Source organism: Taudactylus pleione, unplaced genomic scaffold (assembly GCF_031769625.1).
Source record: "Taudactylus pleione unplaced genomic scaffold, aTauple2 ptg000611l, whole genome shotgun sequence".
NCBI lineage: Eukaryota > Metazoa > Chordata > Amphibia > Anura > Myobatrachidae > Taudactylus > Taudactylus pleione.
The window spans coordinates 2,760,727-2,774,696 of NW_028285013.1; the positions used below are offsets into that span (position 1 = coordinate 2,760,727).

At 43.5% G+C, this 13,970-nt stretch overlaps 1 protein-coding gene across 1 annotated transcript in view; it reads left to right on the forward strand.

Annotated features, from left to right (window-relative positions):
* The first annotated feature begins 1,940 nt into the window (after positions 1–1,940).
* Positions 1,941–13,970, forward strand: part of LOC148480524 (T-cell surface glycoprotein CD8 alpha chain-like) — a 66,885-nt gene continuing 54,855 nt past the window's right edge. The window contains exon 1 of the mRNA XM_088454257.1: positions 1,941–2,016. Within this exon, the coding sequence (XP_088310383.1) occupies positions 1,956–2,016 (61 nt within the window). The 5' untranslated portion in view covers positions 1,941–1,955. The remainder of the gene's footprint in view (positions 2,017–13,970) is intronic.

A 13,970-nucleotide genomic window follows, 5' to 3' on the forward strand; every position in this document is an offset into this window, starting at 1 on the left:
CGCACGCTCTGAATGAGGGCCGCCCTCCATAATTATGGAGCGTCCTCCTGTACGCTCGTATAGCTGTGGGTCACCACCCACAGCCTATACGAGCGTGCAGTTTGATGGCCGCGATGGTCTTGACCATCGCGACCATCGCCACTGCGAGCCGGTGCCTGCGGTTGAGTTTTTCAACCGCAAGGCCCGGAGTGATTTTGGCTCTATCAGAGCCAAAATCACTCCCACTGACATCACTAGTGATGTCAGTGGGCCGGCTTCTGACGGTAGGCGTTCCCTTGGGAACGCCCCCGTCAGGGAGGCACACCCCCGGCACGCCCACCAAAGGGGGCGTGCTGTCAATCAACATCGACAGCACGCCCCCTTTGATCAGACACAACGAGCGAAGGAAAGTCCTTCGCTCGTCGCGTCTGGCGCATGTGCACGACGGAGCTCCCGCCGTCGTGCGCATGCTCAGTGCACAACATCGACCCACTTGCGAGCGGACAGCCACTTGCGAGTGGGTCTGAATCAGGCCCTATGTTCCAAATAATCTGGTTCTACACAACATAGAAACTGTGCAACCTGTCTTGAGGTGACAGACTTGCAGTAGCAGAGAGGAGGGTTGGTGAGCAAATCTTTCAGGGTGGGATGTAATGAGCATTACTGTGTGGCATAATGTGTAAGAGGCATTACTGTGTGGCAAAATGTGCTATAAGGGGTATTACTTAGTGTGGTATAATGTGTTATAAAGGGCATTAGTGTGTGACATAATGTGTTATAAGAGGCATTATTGTGTGGCATAATATGTAAGGGGCATTACTGTGTGGTATAATGTCTTATATGGGGCATTACTGTGTCACATAATGTGTTGTAAGGGGCATTATGGTGTGCCATAATGTGTTGTAAGGGGCATTACGGTGTGGTATAATATGCTATAGGGGCATTACCAGTGGCGTAACTACCGAGGTGCAGGGGATGCGGCTATGTGGCCCAGTCTGACCCAGGGCCCTGCCATCCCCCTGCACCTATGGTGCCAGGCCTCTGTCCGCGGGGCCCCCCTCCACACTGCCCCCCCCCACCCTCCACACTCCCTTCACCTCAACTTACCTGCTCCCTGGTCGCGGCCACCCCCTCCTGGTCGGCTCTGCCTACAGCTCTCCTCAATTACTGATACCGGGAGGAGGCATGGCTGCCCTGCACAGCGTGACCACGGAGCAGGTAAGTCGAGGAGAGGGGAGTGAGGAGGGTGCGGGTGGGCATGGACCGAGGGGGGCCAAGGACCTAAGGGGGGCCGGGGACCTAAGGGGGCCCTTGAAAATTGACGGCATTATGGTGTGGCATACTGTGTTATAAGGGGCATTACTTTGTGTGGCATAATGTGTTATAAGGGGCATTACTTAGTGTGGCATAATGTGTTATAAGGGGCATTACTTAGTGTGGCATAATGTGTAAGGGGCATTACTGTATCATGAAACTATACACCTTTATTTGATTTTTTTTGGGGGGGCACAAACTTTTTTTGGCAGGAGGGAGCAAAATGTTTAGTTACGCCACTGCATTGGTTGGTACTTTATCACTATCAACTTTATCTCTCTCCAAGGATTTTAACAACATATGGGCGACATTGGACTTGGTCGGTGCTTTATCAGCAGCGAAGAAAATGATCGGGGAGGGGGGGGGGTAATGACTGTGATGGGACATTGCCCTGGGGCTGGGGGCTGGTCAGTGCATGACTCAGCAATTTCATTAACTGTAAATTAAAATTAAAAAAAACTTCCCCATTGCATACAATAATGACTTTTGCTCTGCATACGGTGAAGGATTGCATACATTGCTGCTATAGGCATTATGATACACAACTGTCTCTCCTGTGATTAGCACTGAGTGTGTCTGACATCACATCCCCTCTGGTGGAGACATCTCAGGAGTCAGAGTCACATCTTATATCAGCACAGAGTTGGGACTACAGCAGAGTAATGGTGTGTCACATTATGGCAACGCTCGTCTACCTTCTAATGTTCCTCTGCCTCTTCTCATGTAAGTTATATTTTATCACTTATATTTCCCATTGTGACATGCAGGACAATAAATCAAATAGTTTACATCACCTTTGTGCCTTGTGACAGCGAACATAGAGGTGTATATGCCTTATAAGCTTAGCTTGAAATAAAGTTTTTGTGTTTATTTTGTCTATTTTTAAGTGTAATGTGGTGTAATTTCACAAGACACATTAGACAGACAGACATACAGATAGACAGACAGACAGACAGACAGACAGACAGACAGACAGACAGACAGACAGACAGACAGACAGACAGACAGATAGATAGATAGATAGATAGATAGATAGATAGATAGATAGATAGATAGATAGATAGATAGATAGAGTACTGTGAGTTAGTTTAAAAATACAGTATATCAATGTCTATATTCATTTTATTTGTCATAACACTAATATGTATAACAGGAAACATATTTTTCTACATATAGAAAGAACACAGAAATTGCTTAAAAATATGGACTTATTTATTTTTAAGAAAACCTTTAGAAAAAAAACTAAATCTCAGAAAATTTCAGTTTAGGTTGATTTATAAATATAAATCTATAAATAAAATAAAAAACATATATTATTATAATTATTAACATTTATTTATATAGCGCCACAAGTGTTCCGCAGCGCCTTACAAAGTACAAAAACAAATTGTATACAAGTGACTTACAGAACAATACAATACAGGACATGAATAATATATATTGCTACATTAGCGCCCATATCACCCAGATAAGCAACAGAGCATAAGCAACCAAGTGTTAGGTGCCCTAGTGGTGAGTAAGAAGTAAATGACACTATAGTAAGGAGAAGCACAAGAGGGTAGATGGCCCTGCTCATGAGAGCTTACATTCTAAAAAGGTGGGGGAAGACAAACAGGGGTGACACAGATGGGGTAGATGGGGACGAAAGAGCATGTAGCAAGGAGTTAGAATGATAGCTGGAAGGCTTTGATGAAGTAGTGGGTCTTGAGAGCCCATTTGAAGGATTGCAAACAGGTGGAGAGTCTGATGGGGAGTTCGAGAGAGTTCCAGAGGTGGGAAGCAGTGCGGGCAAAATCTTGGAGGCGGGAGTGGGAGGAAGTAATCAGCTGGCATGAAAGGCGGCGTGCATTAGTTGAGCGAAGAGGGTGGAGAGGAGCGTGAAGGGAGATGAGATCAGAGATGTATATGGGAGAAGATTGGGTGAGGGCTTTGTGAGAGAGCGTGAGAACCTTAAATTGGGTTCTAAAAGGGAAGGGGAGCCAGTGGAGAGCTTGTAGGAGAGGGGAGGCAGACGTAGAGTGCTTGGAGAGGAAGATAAGCCGTGCAGCAGCATTAAGGACAGACTGGAGAGGAGAGAGATGGGATTTGGGGAGGCCAGATAGGAGGAGGTTACAGTAATCCAATCTGGAGATGACCAGTGAGTGTATGAGGGTTTTAGTAGCATCCTGGGTGAGATAGGGTCTGATCTTAGAAATATTTTTGAGATGGAAACGACAGGACTGTGAAAGGTTCTGGATATGTGGCTTGAAGGAGAGGGATGAGTCCAGGATAACTCCAAGACAGCGCACCTTGGGACTAGATGAGATAGTTATTCCATCAATTGATAAATAAATAGTGGGAAGTGAGGTGATGTGGGAGGGTGGGAAGATGATCAGCTCTGTCTTAGACATATTAAGTTTAAGAAATCGCTGGGACATCCAGAAAGAGACAGCAGAGAGACAGTTGGAGATACGAGTCAGAAGAGAGGGGGAGAGATCAGGGGAGGAAAGGTAGATTTGAGTATCATCAGCATAGAGATGATAATGGAGGTCAAAAGAGCTGATGAGTTCACCTAGAGAGGAAGTATAGAGTGAGAATAGGAGAGGTCCAAGAACAGAACCTTGGGGAACACCTACTGTAAGAGGCTGTGGGGGGGAAGAGGAGTCATGAGAGGAAACTGAGAAAGATCGGTCAGAGAGGTAGGATGACAGCCAGGAGAGGGCAGTTTCACGTAGACCAAGGGAGTGAAGGATATTCAGCAGGAGAGGGTGGTCCACAGTGTCAAAAGCAGCAGAGAGATCAAGGAGAATGAGAAGAGAGTAGTGGCCTTGGGATTTGGCAGCAAGGAGGTCATTGCTGACTTTTGTGAGGGCAGTTTCAGTGGAGTGGAGAGAATGGAAGCCAGACTGAAAAGGGTCAAGGAGGGAGTGGGAGGTAAGAAAAGTGGTAAGGTGGTTGTAGACAATCTGCTCAAGGGGTTTGGAGGCAAAGGGGAGGAGAGAGATGGGTCGGTAGTTAGAAAGAAGGTTAGGATCAAGGGTAGGTTTTAAGCAGTTGCTGCCTTACATTAAAGATACTACAGCAGTCTTAAAGCTTTTGGAGAACTTTGAATGGAAGGCAGACCATCATTGGGCCAATAATGATGTTAAATTTACATATATAGTAAAAATAATACCATGGGGTACTGGAGTGGAACTGGTGATACATTCTAAAACTATTTTTATATAATTATTAAGGGGAATAATTGCGTTAACTAAAATTGTGTGTTTTTAGTAATGAACCAAGCAGCTGGTCACTGGTTGCGAGTGTCTGAAGGCTCCTCTGTGTCATGTGATGCCACGACATGTGACATTACATAGGTACCATCGGCTGCGGACTGCGGCGACCATTACAGTCTTTAAGTAAGCAGGCTATGCTGGGATCTACTCCATGTGAAGGCAGTCCAGTCGGGTGATGTGCACTGGTTTCTGCTGCAGATGATCATTGGGGGATGGGATGACCTCAGTGTCAATCTGTGTGTGCCACATAGAGAACATTTTTAATGTTTGTTCCAGGATATTTTATATATATATATGTATATATATATATATATATATATATATATATACATATACATATATACACATGCTGTATATGTATGTAAATATTTATACACTACACACTATAAACAGTCTGCAGTGTAATATATGTATGTATATATATATATATATACATATATATATATATATATGTGTGTGTGTGTATATAGATATATATATACTGTATATATACATATATATATATATTACACTGCAGACTGTAAATAGTATATATTTACATACATATACACACTATGTATAGCATGCGTGTGTGTATGTGTATATATCTACTGTATATATATATATATATATATATATATATACACACACACACAGACACTATATATAGCATGAGATCAGACAGCACCCTTGGGATATTTTGAGAAAACACAAAGCAGTAGTGGTCAAGTTCAGCATTACAGTCCTTCCGGACTTTTATTAAGAATAATATGTAAACAAATAGGAAGGGAAACCCAGGCGCTTGTTAAAGTTAATAAATCCTTTCAATCTCAATGTGACTGAATGAGGTAGTCAGCCTCATAAAGGAAATATAGATCTATAAAAAAAGGCGGTCACAAGGATTGAGAGATACCAATTATAAGACTCAAGCCAATAAATCAAAATATCAATAATGCATAAGGTTTATTTATAAAAAAAGAAGGTCACACATGTGATCTTATACAATGCACAGTAAAAATGTATAGTATACAAGTAATAGTGAGATGGTATATAACTATACACACATCTCAACATTGGTTTAGAATAGATAAAACTACAGTACTGATCTCAGGATATACTCAGAATTCTGGGTCCTTCCTTATAGGGATGGAAATTGTATTAATGGTGTCTAGTCTTATATTGCGGGCCACTACATATTAAATGAGCTGAGTGGACATTGAGTCCTGATATTGTTACCTGTGAACTCCAATCCTTTGCAGCATAAAGTTGAAAGGGTATTGACACCCTAGTACCCAACTGGTACTGCGCTCAACCCGACCAGCGGGGAGCGACTTACAGTGAGTGAGTGTAGAGAGATTCTGGGAATGGGGGGGCTGCAATGCGGGAATTATTCCTCCGTGTCGTTCAGTCTGCTCCAGCAGTACGAATTGTAGGCAGTTTCTTGGAGGATTCCCCAGGGTGTACCTGATGCTCCTGTCCCGTCTTCCAAGCCCGCCAAGTGTGTGGAGGGATCCGTCCTTCCAGCTCACACATTGCTGGATACTCTGTGTGAGCGGGAGGCGTAGCGGTCAGCACTGGGTTACTTGTGCGGCAAGGTATGGAGCAGGAGCCGTCACCGGGTCCTTGTGAGCCAAAGTCAGGCAACGGTAGTGAGCCGTGTCCTACAGATCCACCTACGCGTTTCACCTATAATGCATAAAACTAACAATATAAGAATAACAAAGGAATGAGTAAATAAATTAAATATGAGGGGAAAATATATGAATGCATATTCTGGGAGCTTCAGAAGACAGTATTTAGTTCTATCTGTTCATTTAAACCATCTGGGAACAAACTGTTCATATTAAAAATCCAAAAGATCTCCTGTTTGCACAAGGTCTTATAACGATCTCCTTTTCTGAGTGTGGACGGAATTGCTTCTAATCCTGTTACTTTTAGGGAAGTCACCTCACCCCCCATGTTGTTCTACAAAATGCCTTAGAACACTGTGTAGGAGGTTCTTTCTCAAGATATTCCTCTTATGTTCTAAAAATCTTTCTCATAGGCACCTTATTGTTCTACCTACATATCTGATGTTCTCACAACTACATGTGAGCAAGTAAATCACATATTTGGTGTTACAATTAATAAACTGTTTGATTATGAAGCTTCTATCTTGTCCCTCAGTAGAAGTTATCTTTTTATTTGTGTGTTGGCATGTAATACATTTTTGCATCCCACATTTGTGGAAGCCTGCTGGTTTTACTGGTAGCCAATCTATGCCAGTTTTTAAAGGTTCTTTTCGTTCAGTCTTAAGAACACTCTGGGCTAATATATTTTTGAGTGACTTATTCTTTCTATGTACTACCAAAGTTTATCTGGAAGGATTTGTTTTAATACTGAGTCATATTTCAACATGTGATAATTTTTCTTAATGATTTGATCAATTTTACCAATTTTATCTAAACTCATGTTGAGATGTGTGTATAGTTATATACCATCTCACTATTACTTGTATACTATACATTTTTACAGTGCATTTTTTAAGAACACATGTGACCTTCTTTTTTCATAAATAAACCTTATGCATTATTGATATTTTGATTCATTGGCTTGAGCCTTATAATTGGTATCTCTCAATCCTTGCGACTGCCTTTTTTTATATATCTTTTATTAAGAATAAGGTGGACCATATTATTATTGTGGGGGAATCCGAGGGGGGGAGTTAGTATTATTCTTATACCCCCCCCCCCTAAAAGTAAAGTCTAGATCCGCCACTGGCCACGCCTTAGTAAAAGCACATGGCAGCCCACCTGGAGTTTGCCAAAATGCACCTGAAGGACTCTCTGTCTGATGAGACAAAGATTGAACTCTTTGGCATCAATGCCAGGCGTTATGTTTGGAGCAAACCAGGCACCGCTCATCACCAGGCCAATACCATCCCTACAGTGAAGCATGGTGGTGGTAGCATCATGCTGTGGGGATGTTTTTCAGTGGCAGGAACTGGGAGACTAGTCAGGAAAGAGGGAAAGATGAATGCTGCAATGTACAGAGACATCCTGGATGAAAACCTGCTCCAGAGAGCTCTTGACCTCAGACTGGGGCAACGGTTCATCTTTCAGCAGAACAACGACCCTAAGCACAGCCAAGATATCAAAGAAGTGGCTTCAGGACAACTCTGTGAATGTCCTTGAGTGGCCCAGCCAGAGCCCAGACTTGAATCCAATTGAACATCTCTGGAGAGATCTGAAAATGGCTGTGCACTGACGCTTCCCATCCAACCTGATGGAGCTTGAGAGGTGCTGCAAAGAGGAATGGACAAAACTGCCCAAAGATAGGTGTACCAAGCTTGTGGCATCATATTCAAAAAGACTTGAGGCTGTAATTGCTGCCAAAGGTGCATCAACAAAGTATTGAGCAAAGGTTGTGAATAGTTATGTAAATGTAATTTCTTTTTTTTTTTTTTTATTAAATTTGCAAAAAAACTTTTTACACGTTGTCACTATGGGCTATTGTGTGTAGAATTTTGAGGACAAAAATGAATTTACTCCATTTTGGAATAAGGCTGTAACATAACAAAATGTGAAAAGTGAAGCGTTGTGAATACTTTCCGGATGCACTATATCTCTCTCTCTCTCTCTCTCTATATATATATATATATATATATATATATATATATATTAGGGGTGTGCACCGGCCACTTTTCATGTTTTGTTTTGGTTTTGGATCTGGATCTTTCTTCGTGTTTTGGATCTGGATTGGTTTTGCCAAAACCACCCTTCCATGTTTTGGGTTCTGGGTTTTGTGTTTTGGATCTGTATTTTTTTGAAGAAAAGCATAAAAACAGCTAAAATCACAGAATTTGTGGGTTTTTCTGCTCCTATGCTATTATTAACCTCAATAACCTTAATTTCCACTCATTTCCAGTCTATTCTGAACACCTCACACCTCACAATAGTGTTTTTATGTCCAAAAGGTTGCACCAAGGTAGCTGGATGACTATGTGAAGCGACACGAGTGGGCGGCACAAACACGTGGCCCATCTAGGAGTGACACTGCAGTGGCAGACAGGATGGCAGTTTGAAAAACTAGGCCCCAAACAGTACATTATGCAAAGAAAAAAAAAAGAGGTGCAAAATGGAATTGTCCTTGGGAATTATGTTGTATAAACAGGAGATGCACACTTTAACAAACCAATCATTTCAGCGCCAGGGTCAGCCACACGACTGTGGCTGAAATGATTGGTTCATTTGGGCCTCCACAAAACAAGCTGACAATGAATCTGTCCCTGCACAAACTGGCTCTACGGAGGCAAGATGTCGTCCTCATCCTCCTCATCCACCGATTCCTCACCCTCTTCAGTGTTGTGTACATCCTCATCCTCACAAAGTATTAATTCGTCCCTGCTGGAATCCACCACCACAGGTCCCTCTGTACGTTCTGGAGGCTGGTCTCCCTGGAAGAGTTGATAATTCATTTTTATGAACATCATCTTCTCCACATTTTGTGGAAGCAACCTCCTACGCCTTTCGCTGACAAGGTTCCCAGCTGCACTAAACACTCTTTCAGAGTACACACTGGAGGGGGGCAACTCAGGTAAAATAGAGCCAGTTTGTACAGGGGCCTCCAAATTGCCTCTTTTTCCTGCCAGTACAGGTACGGACTGTCTGACATGCCTACTTGGATGCTGTCACCAATGTAATCCTCCACCATTCTGTCAATGGTGACAGTATCATATGCAGTGACAGTAGACATGTCAGAAATTGTTGCCAGGTCCTTCAGTCCGGACCAGATGTCCAAACTTGGTCCTGCCTGCCCTGCATCACTGCCAGCGGGTTGCTTAGGATACCTAAGTTTTTTCCTGGCAGCCCCAGTTGCGGGAGAAAATGAAGAAGGAGCTGTTGACGTGTCACATTCCGCTTCAGCTGACAGTGTTTTCACCAGCAGGTCTTTGCACCTCTGCAGGCTTGTGTCGGCCGGAAAGAGAGACACCACATAGACACCACATAGGCTTTAAACCTAGGATCGAGCACGGTGGCCAAAATGTAGTGGTCTGATTTCAACAGATTGACCACCCTGGAATCCTGGCAAAGCAAATGAAGGGCTTCATCCACAAGTCCCACATGCCGAGTGGAATCGCCCGGTCTTAGCTCCTCCTTCACTTTCTCCAGCTGCTTCTGCAAAAGCCTGATGAGAGGAATGACCTGACTCAAGCTGGCAGTGTCTGAACTGACTTCACGTGTGGCAAGTTCGAAGGGTTGGAGAACCTTGCACAACACGGAAATCATTCTCCACTGTGCTTGTGCTTGTCAGGTGCATATCCCCTCCTTTGCCTATGTCATAGGTGGATGTATAGGCTTGAATGGCCTTTTGCTGCTCCTCCATCATCTGAAGTATATAGAGGGTTGAGTTCCGCCGCATCACAACCTCTTGCTTCAGGTGGGGCAGGTTCAAGAGTGTTTGCTGGCGCTCCAGTCTTCGGCACGCAGTCGCTGAATGGTGAAAGTGGCCAGAAATTTTCGGCCCACCCAAAGTGTCTCCTGCACGCCCCTGTCGCTTTTTTTTTAGTTGAGTCATTTTTTTATTAAGAGATTTTGCATGTACAAAAAAGAAGGTAAAAAACAAAACAAAAACAAAAAAAACAAATAAAGAAAAACAAACAAAAAAAACCAAAAAAAAACGAACTAACAAAACTTAAATACAAAATACATAATTAATAGCTGCCAGCAAACAGGCCAAAAAAATACCAGCAGCATATACAATTATTAATGACATAAAGAAACAAATTGCTATACAATCACATAACATATGTAAAAGAATATCAACTATATGAAACAAGTGGAGATTTGCATATCATTAATATACCAGAAACATTGGGCCTGATTCAGACCCACTCGCAAGCGGCTGTCCGCTCGCAAGTGGGTCGATGTTCTGGACTGAGCATGCGCACGACGGAGGGAGCTCCGTCGTGCGCATGTGCCAGACGCGACGAGCGAAGGAAAGTCCTTCGCTCGTTGTGTCCGATCAAAGGGGGCGTGCTGTCAATGTTGATTGACAGCACGCCCCCTTTGGTAGGCGTGCCGGGGGCGTGCCTCCCTGACGGGGGCGTTCCCACGGGAACGCCTCCCGTCAAAAGCCGGCCCACTGACATCACTAGTGATGTCAGTGGGAGTGATTTTGGCTCTGATAGAGCCAAAATCACTCTGGAGCTTGCGGTTGAAAACCTCAACCGCAGGCTCCGGCTCGCAATTTCGATGGTCGCGATGGTCTCGACCATCGCGGCCATCAAAATGCACGCTCGTATAGCCTGTGGGTGGTGACCCACAGCTATACGAGCGTCCAGAGGGACGCTCCATTTTCATGGAGGCCGGCCCTCATTCAGAGCGTGCGCTCTGCTCAGAGCGTACGGCTCTGAATGAGGGCCATTGTCACATCCCAGACCTGTTATATAGTACTCAGACAGATTAACTTGGGGAAGCATACCTTGAATCTAGCCAACCGGCCCAAATTTTTTCATATTTAGATTCTGCTTTTCGTTTTATACACATACAACGTTCATGTTGCACAGTTAGTGCAACCAAGGACACCCAGGCCTGGAAGTCAGGACCTATAGGGGCCATCCAAAGTCTTGCTATACAAACTTTAGCTAATACACATAAATTTATCGCACATTGCAATTTATATTTATCTAAAATATCATCGTCTATAATCCCAAGGCAACAGAATCTTGGAGTAAGAATAGAATGAGGAATACCGGTATCAGATACCGCCCTGAGGACCCGGCTCCAAAATAATTGCACCTTAGGACATTCCCATAGCATATGCCAAAAGGTTCCAGAGGCTGTACTACACTTTGGGCAAACATCCGAAGCCCTCCCTCCAAACTTCACCAACCGGGCTGGTGTGAAATAGGTTCTATGAAGTAGAAATAGCTGAATCTGCTGAAACCGAACAGAGGCAGTAGATACACGGGGACAAGCAAGTGCTCCACTCCATTCGTCATCAGTGAGACCACCCAACTCCAATTCCCAACACTGTTTCAAATGAGACAAATTAGAAGCATGATGATATGATATCAAAAATGAATATAAACAGGAGAGTGTCCGTTTAGGGCCTAAATGTACAAGAAAAGATTTTAAGGGGGAATGTTGCAATGAGAGAGTCTTACTAGCAAATTGAGTATTCAGTGCATGGCGAAGCTGTAAATACCTAAAAAAATAAGTAGATGGGAGTTTAAATTCGTCCACCAGCTGTGTAAAAGATTTAAGAATCCCATCTTGATACAGCTGATTAATCTTAATAATAACTTTACTACCCCAAATCTCTCTAGCACTAAGAGAAGAAAGTTCTGACAGCTGTCGGGAGCCCCAAAGAGATGTATCTGGGTCAATCTCGCTAAATTGTATTAGTGCATGAGCAGCACGCCAAATTCTCAAAGCCTGCAAAACTAAAGGGGGACCGTTACGAGAAACCGAAGCATTGAGGAGAGCTTGTAGGGGTGTATGTCCCGCTGACACCTGAGAAACTAACAGAGCCGGAAGGGAGTCAACTGAACCGTCCTGCACCCACAGCCGCAGATGAGCCAATTGCGCTGCATAATAATAGTATTGAAAATGGGGAAGTGCTAATCCTCCTGAAGTCCTTGATCTAGTAAGTACATCCAACTTTATTCGAGACCGTTTATCTAACCAAATCAGGGAAGAAATTATACTGTTCAGCTTCCGAAACAATGATTTAGGAAGATAAATTGGGGCTTGTTGAAAAATATATAAAAACTTAGGTTGCACTATCATTTTAATTAAATTGACCCGTCCTGTTACTGTCAGGGGAAGTTTGCGCCAGATTTTAATCCTATCTTTCAAATATGAAAACAAAGGCAAAATATTCAGACAAGAATAATCCTCCATAATATTAGACACCCAAATACCCAAATATTGAAAGGAGTCAACCCAACGTAGAGGTAGGGAAATTAATGGGTTAACAGGAAGGTGTCCTCTAAGGGGGAGAATGGAGGATTTGTCCCAATTAATGGCAAGACCAGAATAATTACTAAACCTGTCTATCACCTGCAGAACCAGGGGCATAGCAGTCACGTAGTTCCAGAGGAATAATAGCATGTCATCTGCATATAAAGCTATTGTATCCATCCTGTTACCCAGGGTAAGGCCAACGATATCAGGATGTGTACGCAGAAGACACGCCAGTGGCTCAATAGCTAAAGCAAATAGGCTCGGAGACAAGGGACATCCCTGCCTAGTACCTCTGGACAATGCAAATGAGGGCAAAGTGTAACCATTCACAGAGATACGAGCAGTTGGCCCGTAATATAGCAAATGAACCCATCTCAGAAATACTGGACCCACACCCATACATCTCATGACCTCCCACAGGAAGGGCCACTCCACTGAATCAAATGCTTTTGCTGCATCTAGAGAGACTACTACAGAGGAGGACCCTCCACCATGAGAAGCCTGGAGATGAGAATAAAGATGCCTGATATTAATAGATGTCGACTGTCCCGGCATAAAGCCAGTCTGATCCGGATGTACAATCTTAGCAATAACCTGATTAAGACGGATTGATAGAATTTTAGCGAGTATTTTTGCATCCGTGGATATTAATGAAATAGGACGGTATGCTTCGGGAAATTTAGGGTCCTTCCCAGATTTTGGTATCACAATAATGATGGCTTCTGACATGGAAGCTGGAAATACACCTTTATCATATAGATTATTAAAGAGTTCTAAAAGTTGCAGTATAAATAGACCAGCATGTTTCTTGTAAACCTCCAAGGGGATACCATTAGAACCAGGAGACTTACCACCTGGGAAGGAGTTCATAGCAATTTCGACCTCTTCTAGGGTAAGCGGTGCATCTAAAAAGGACCTTTCCTCATGAGCCAAATGTGGGAGACCAATTGCTGCCACATAAGACATCAGATCAGCTGGAGCGCAAGACTGTCCAGAGCCATAAATATTTTTATAAAAGTTAAGAAAGGTGCAGGCAATATCAGGGGTGTTGGAAACCAGTAGCCCATCTGCAGTAAATATTTCATGGACAGCTGTGGAGGGACGGTCAGCATGGACTAAGTGAGCTAAAAAACTGCCAGTCTTATCTGTAGACATATAGTGGGAATGAGACTGGAACAACAGCCGGCGGGTATTCCTATCAGTAAGATGGGTAGTCCAAGCAGACTGAGCCACCAACCATCGGACTCGAGTCTCTTCAAGCCTATTTTGTAAATATTCAGACTCCAGTGAACGGCAAGTAATCTCAAGTTAAACCTCCTTCTCTCTATAATACTTTTTAAGGTCAGCAACCCGTTTAAGCAAAGTCCCTCGCATAAAGGCTTTAAATGCATCCCAAATTACGTCAATTGGAGCAGAGCCAGCATTATCAGTAAAAAAGCTCCTCCAAGCCGCTTCAAGTTCCAAACCTGCCCCCATCTGCAGAAGACAAGAG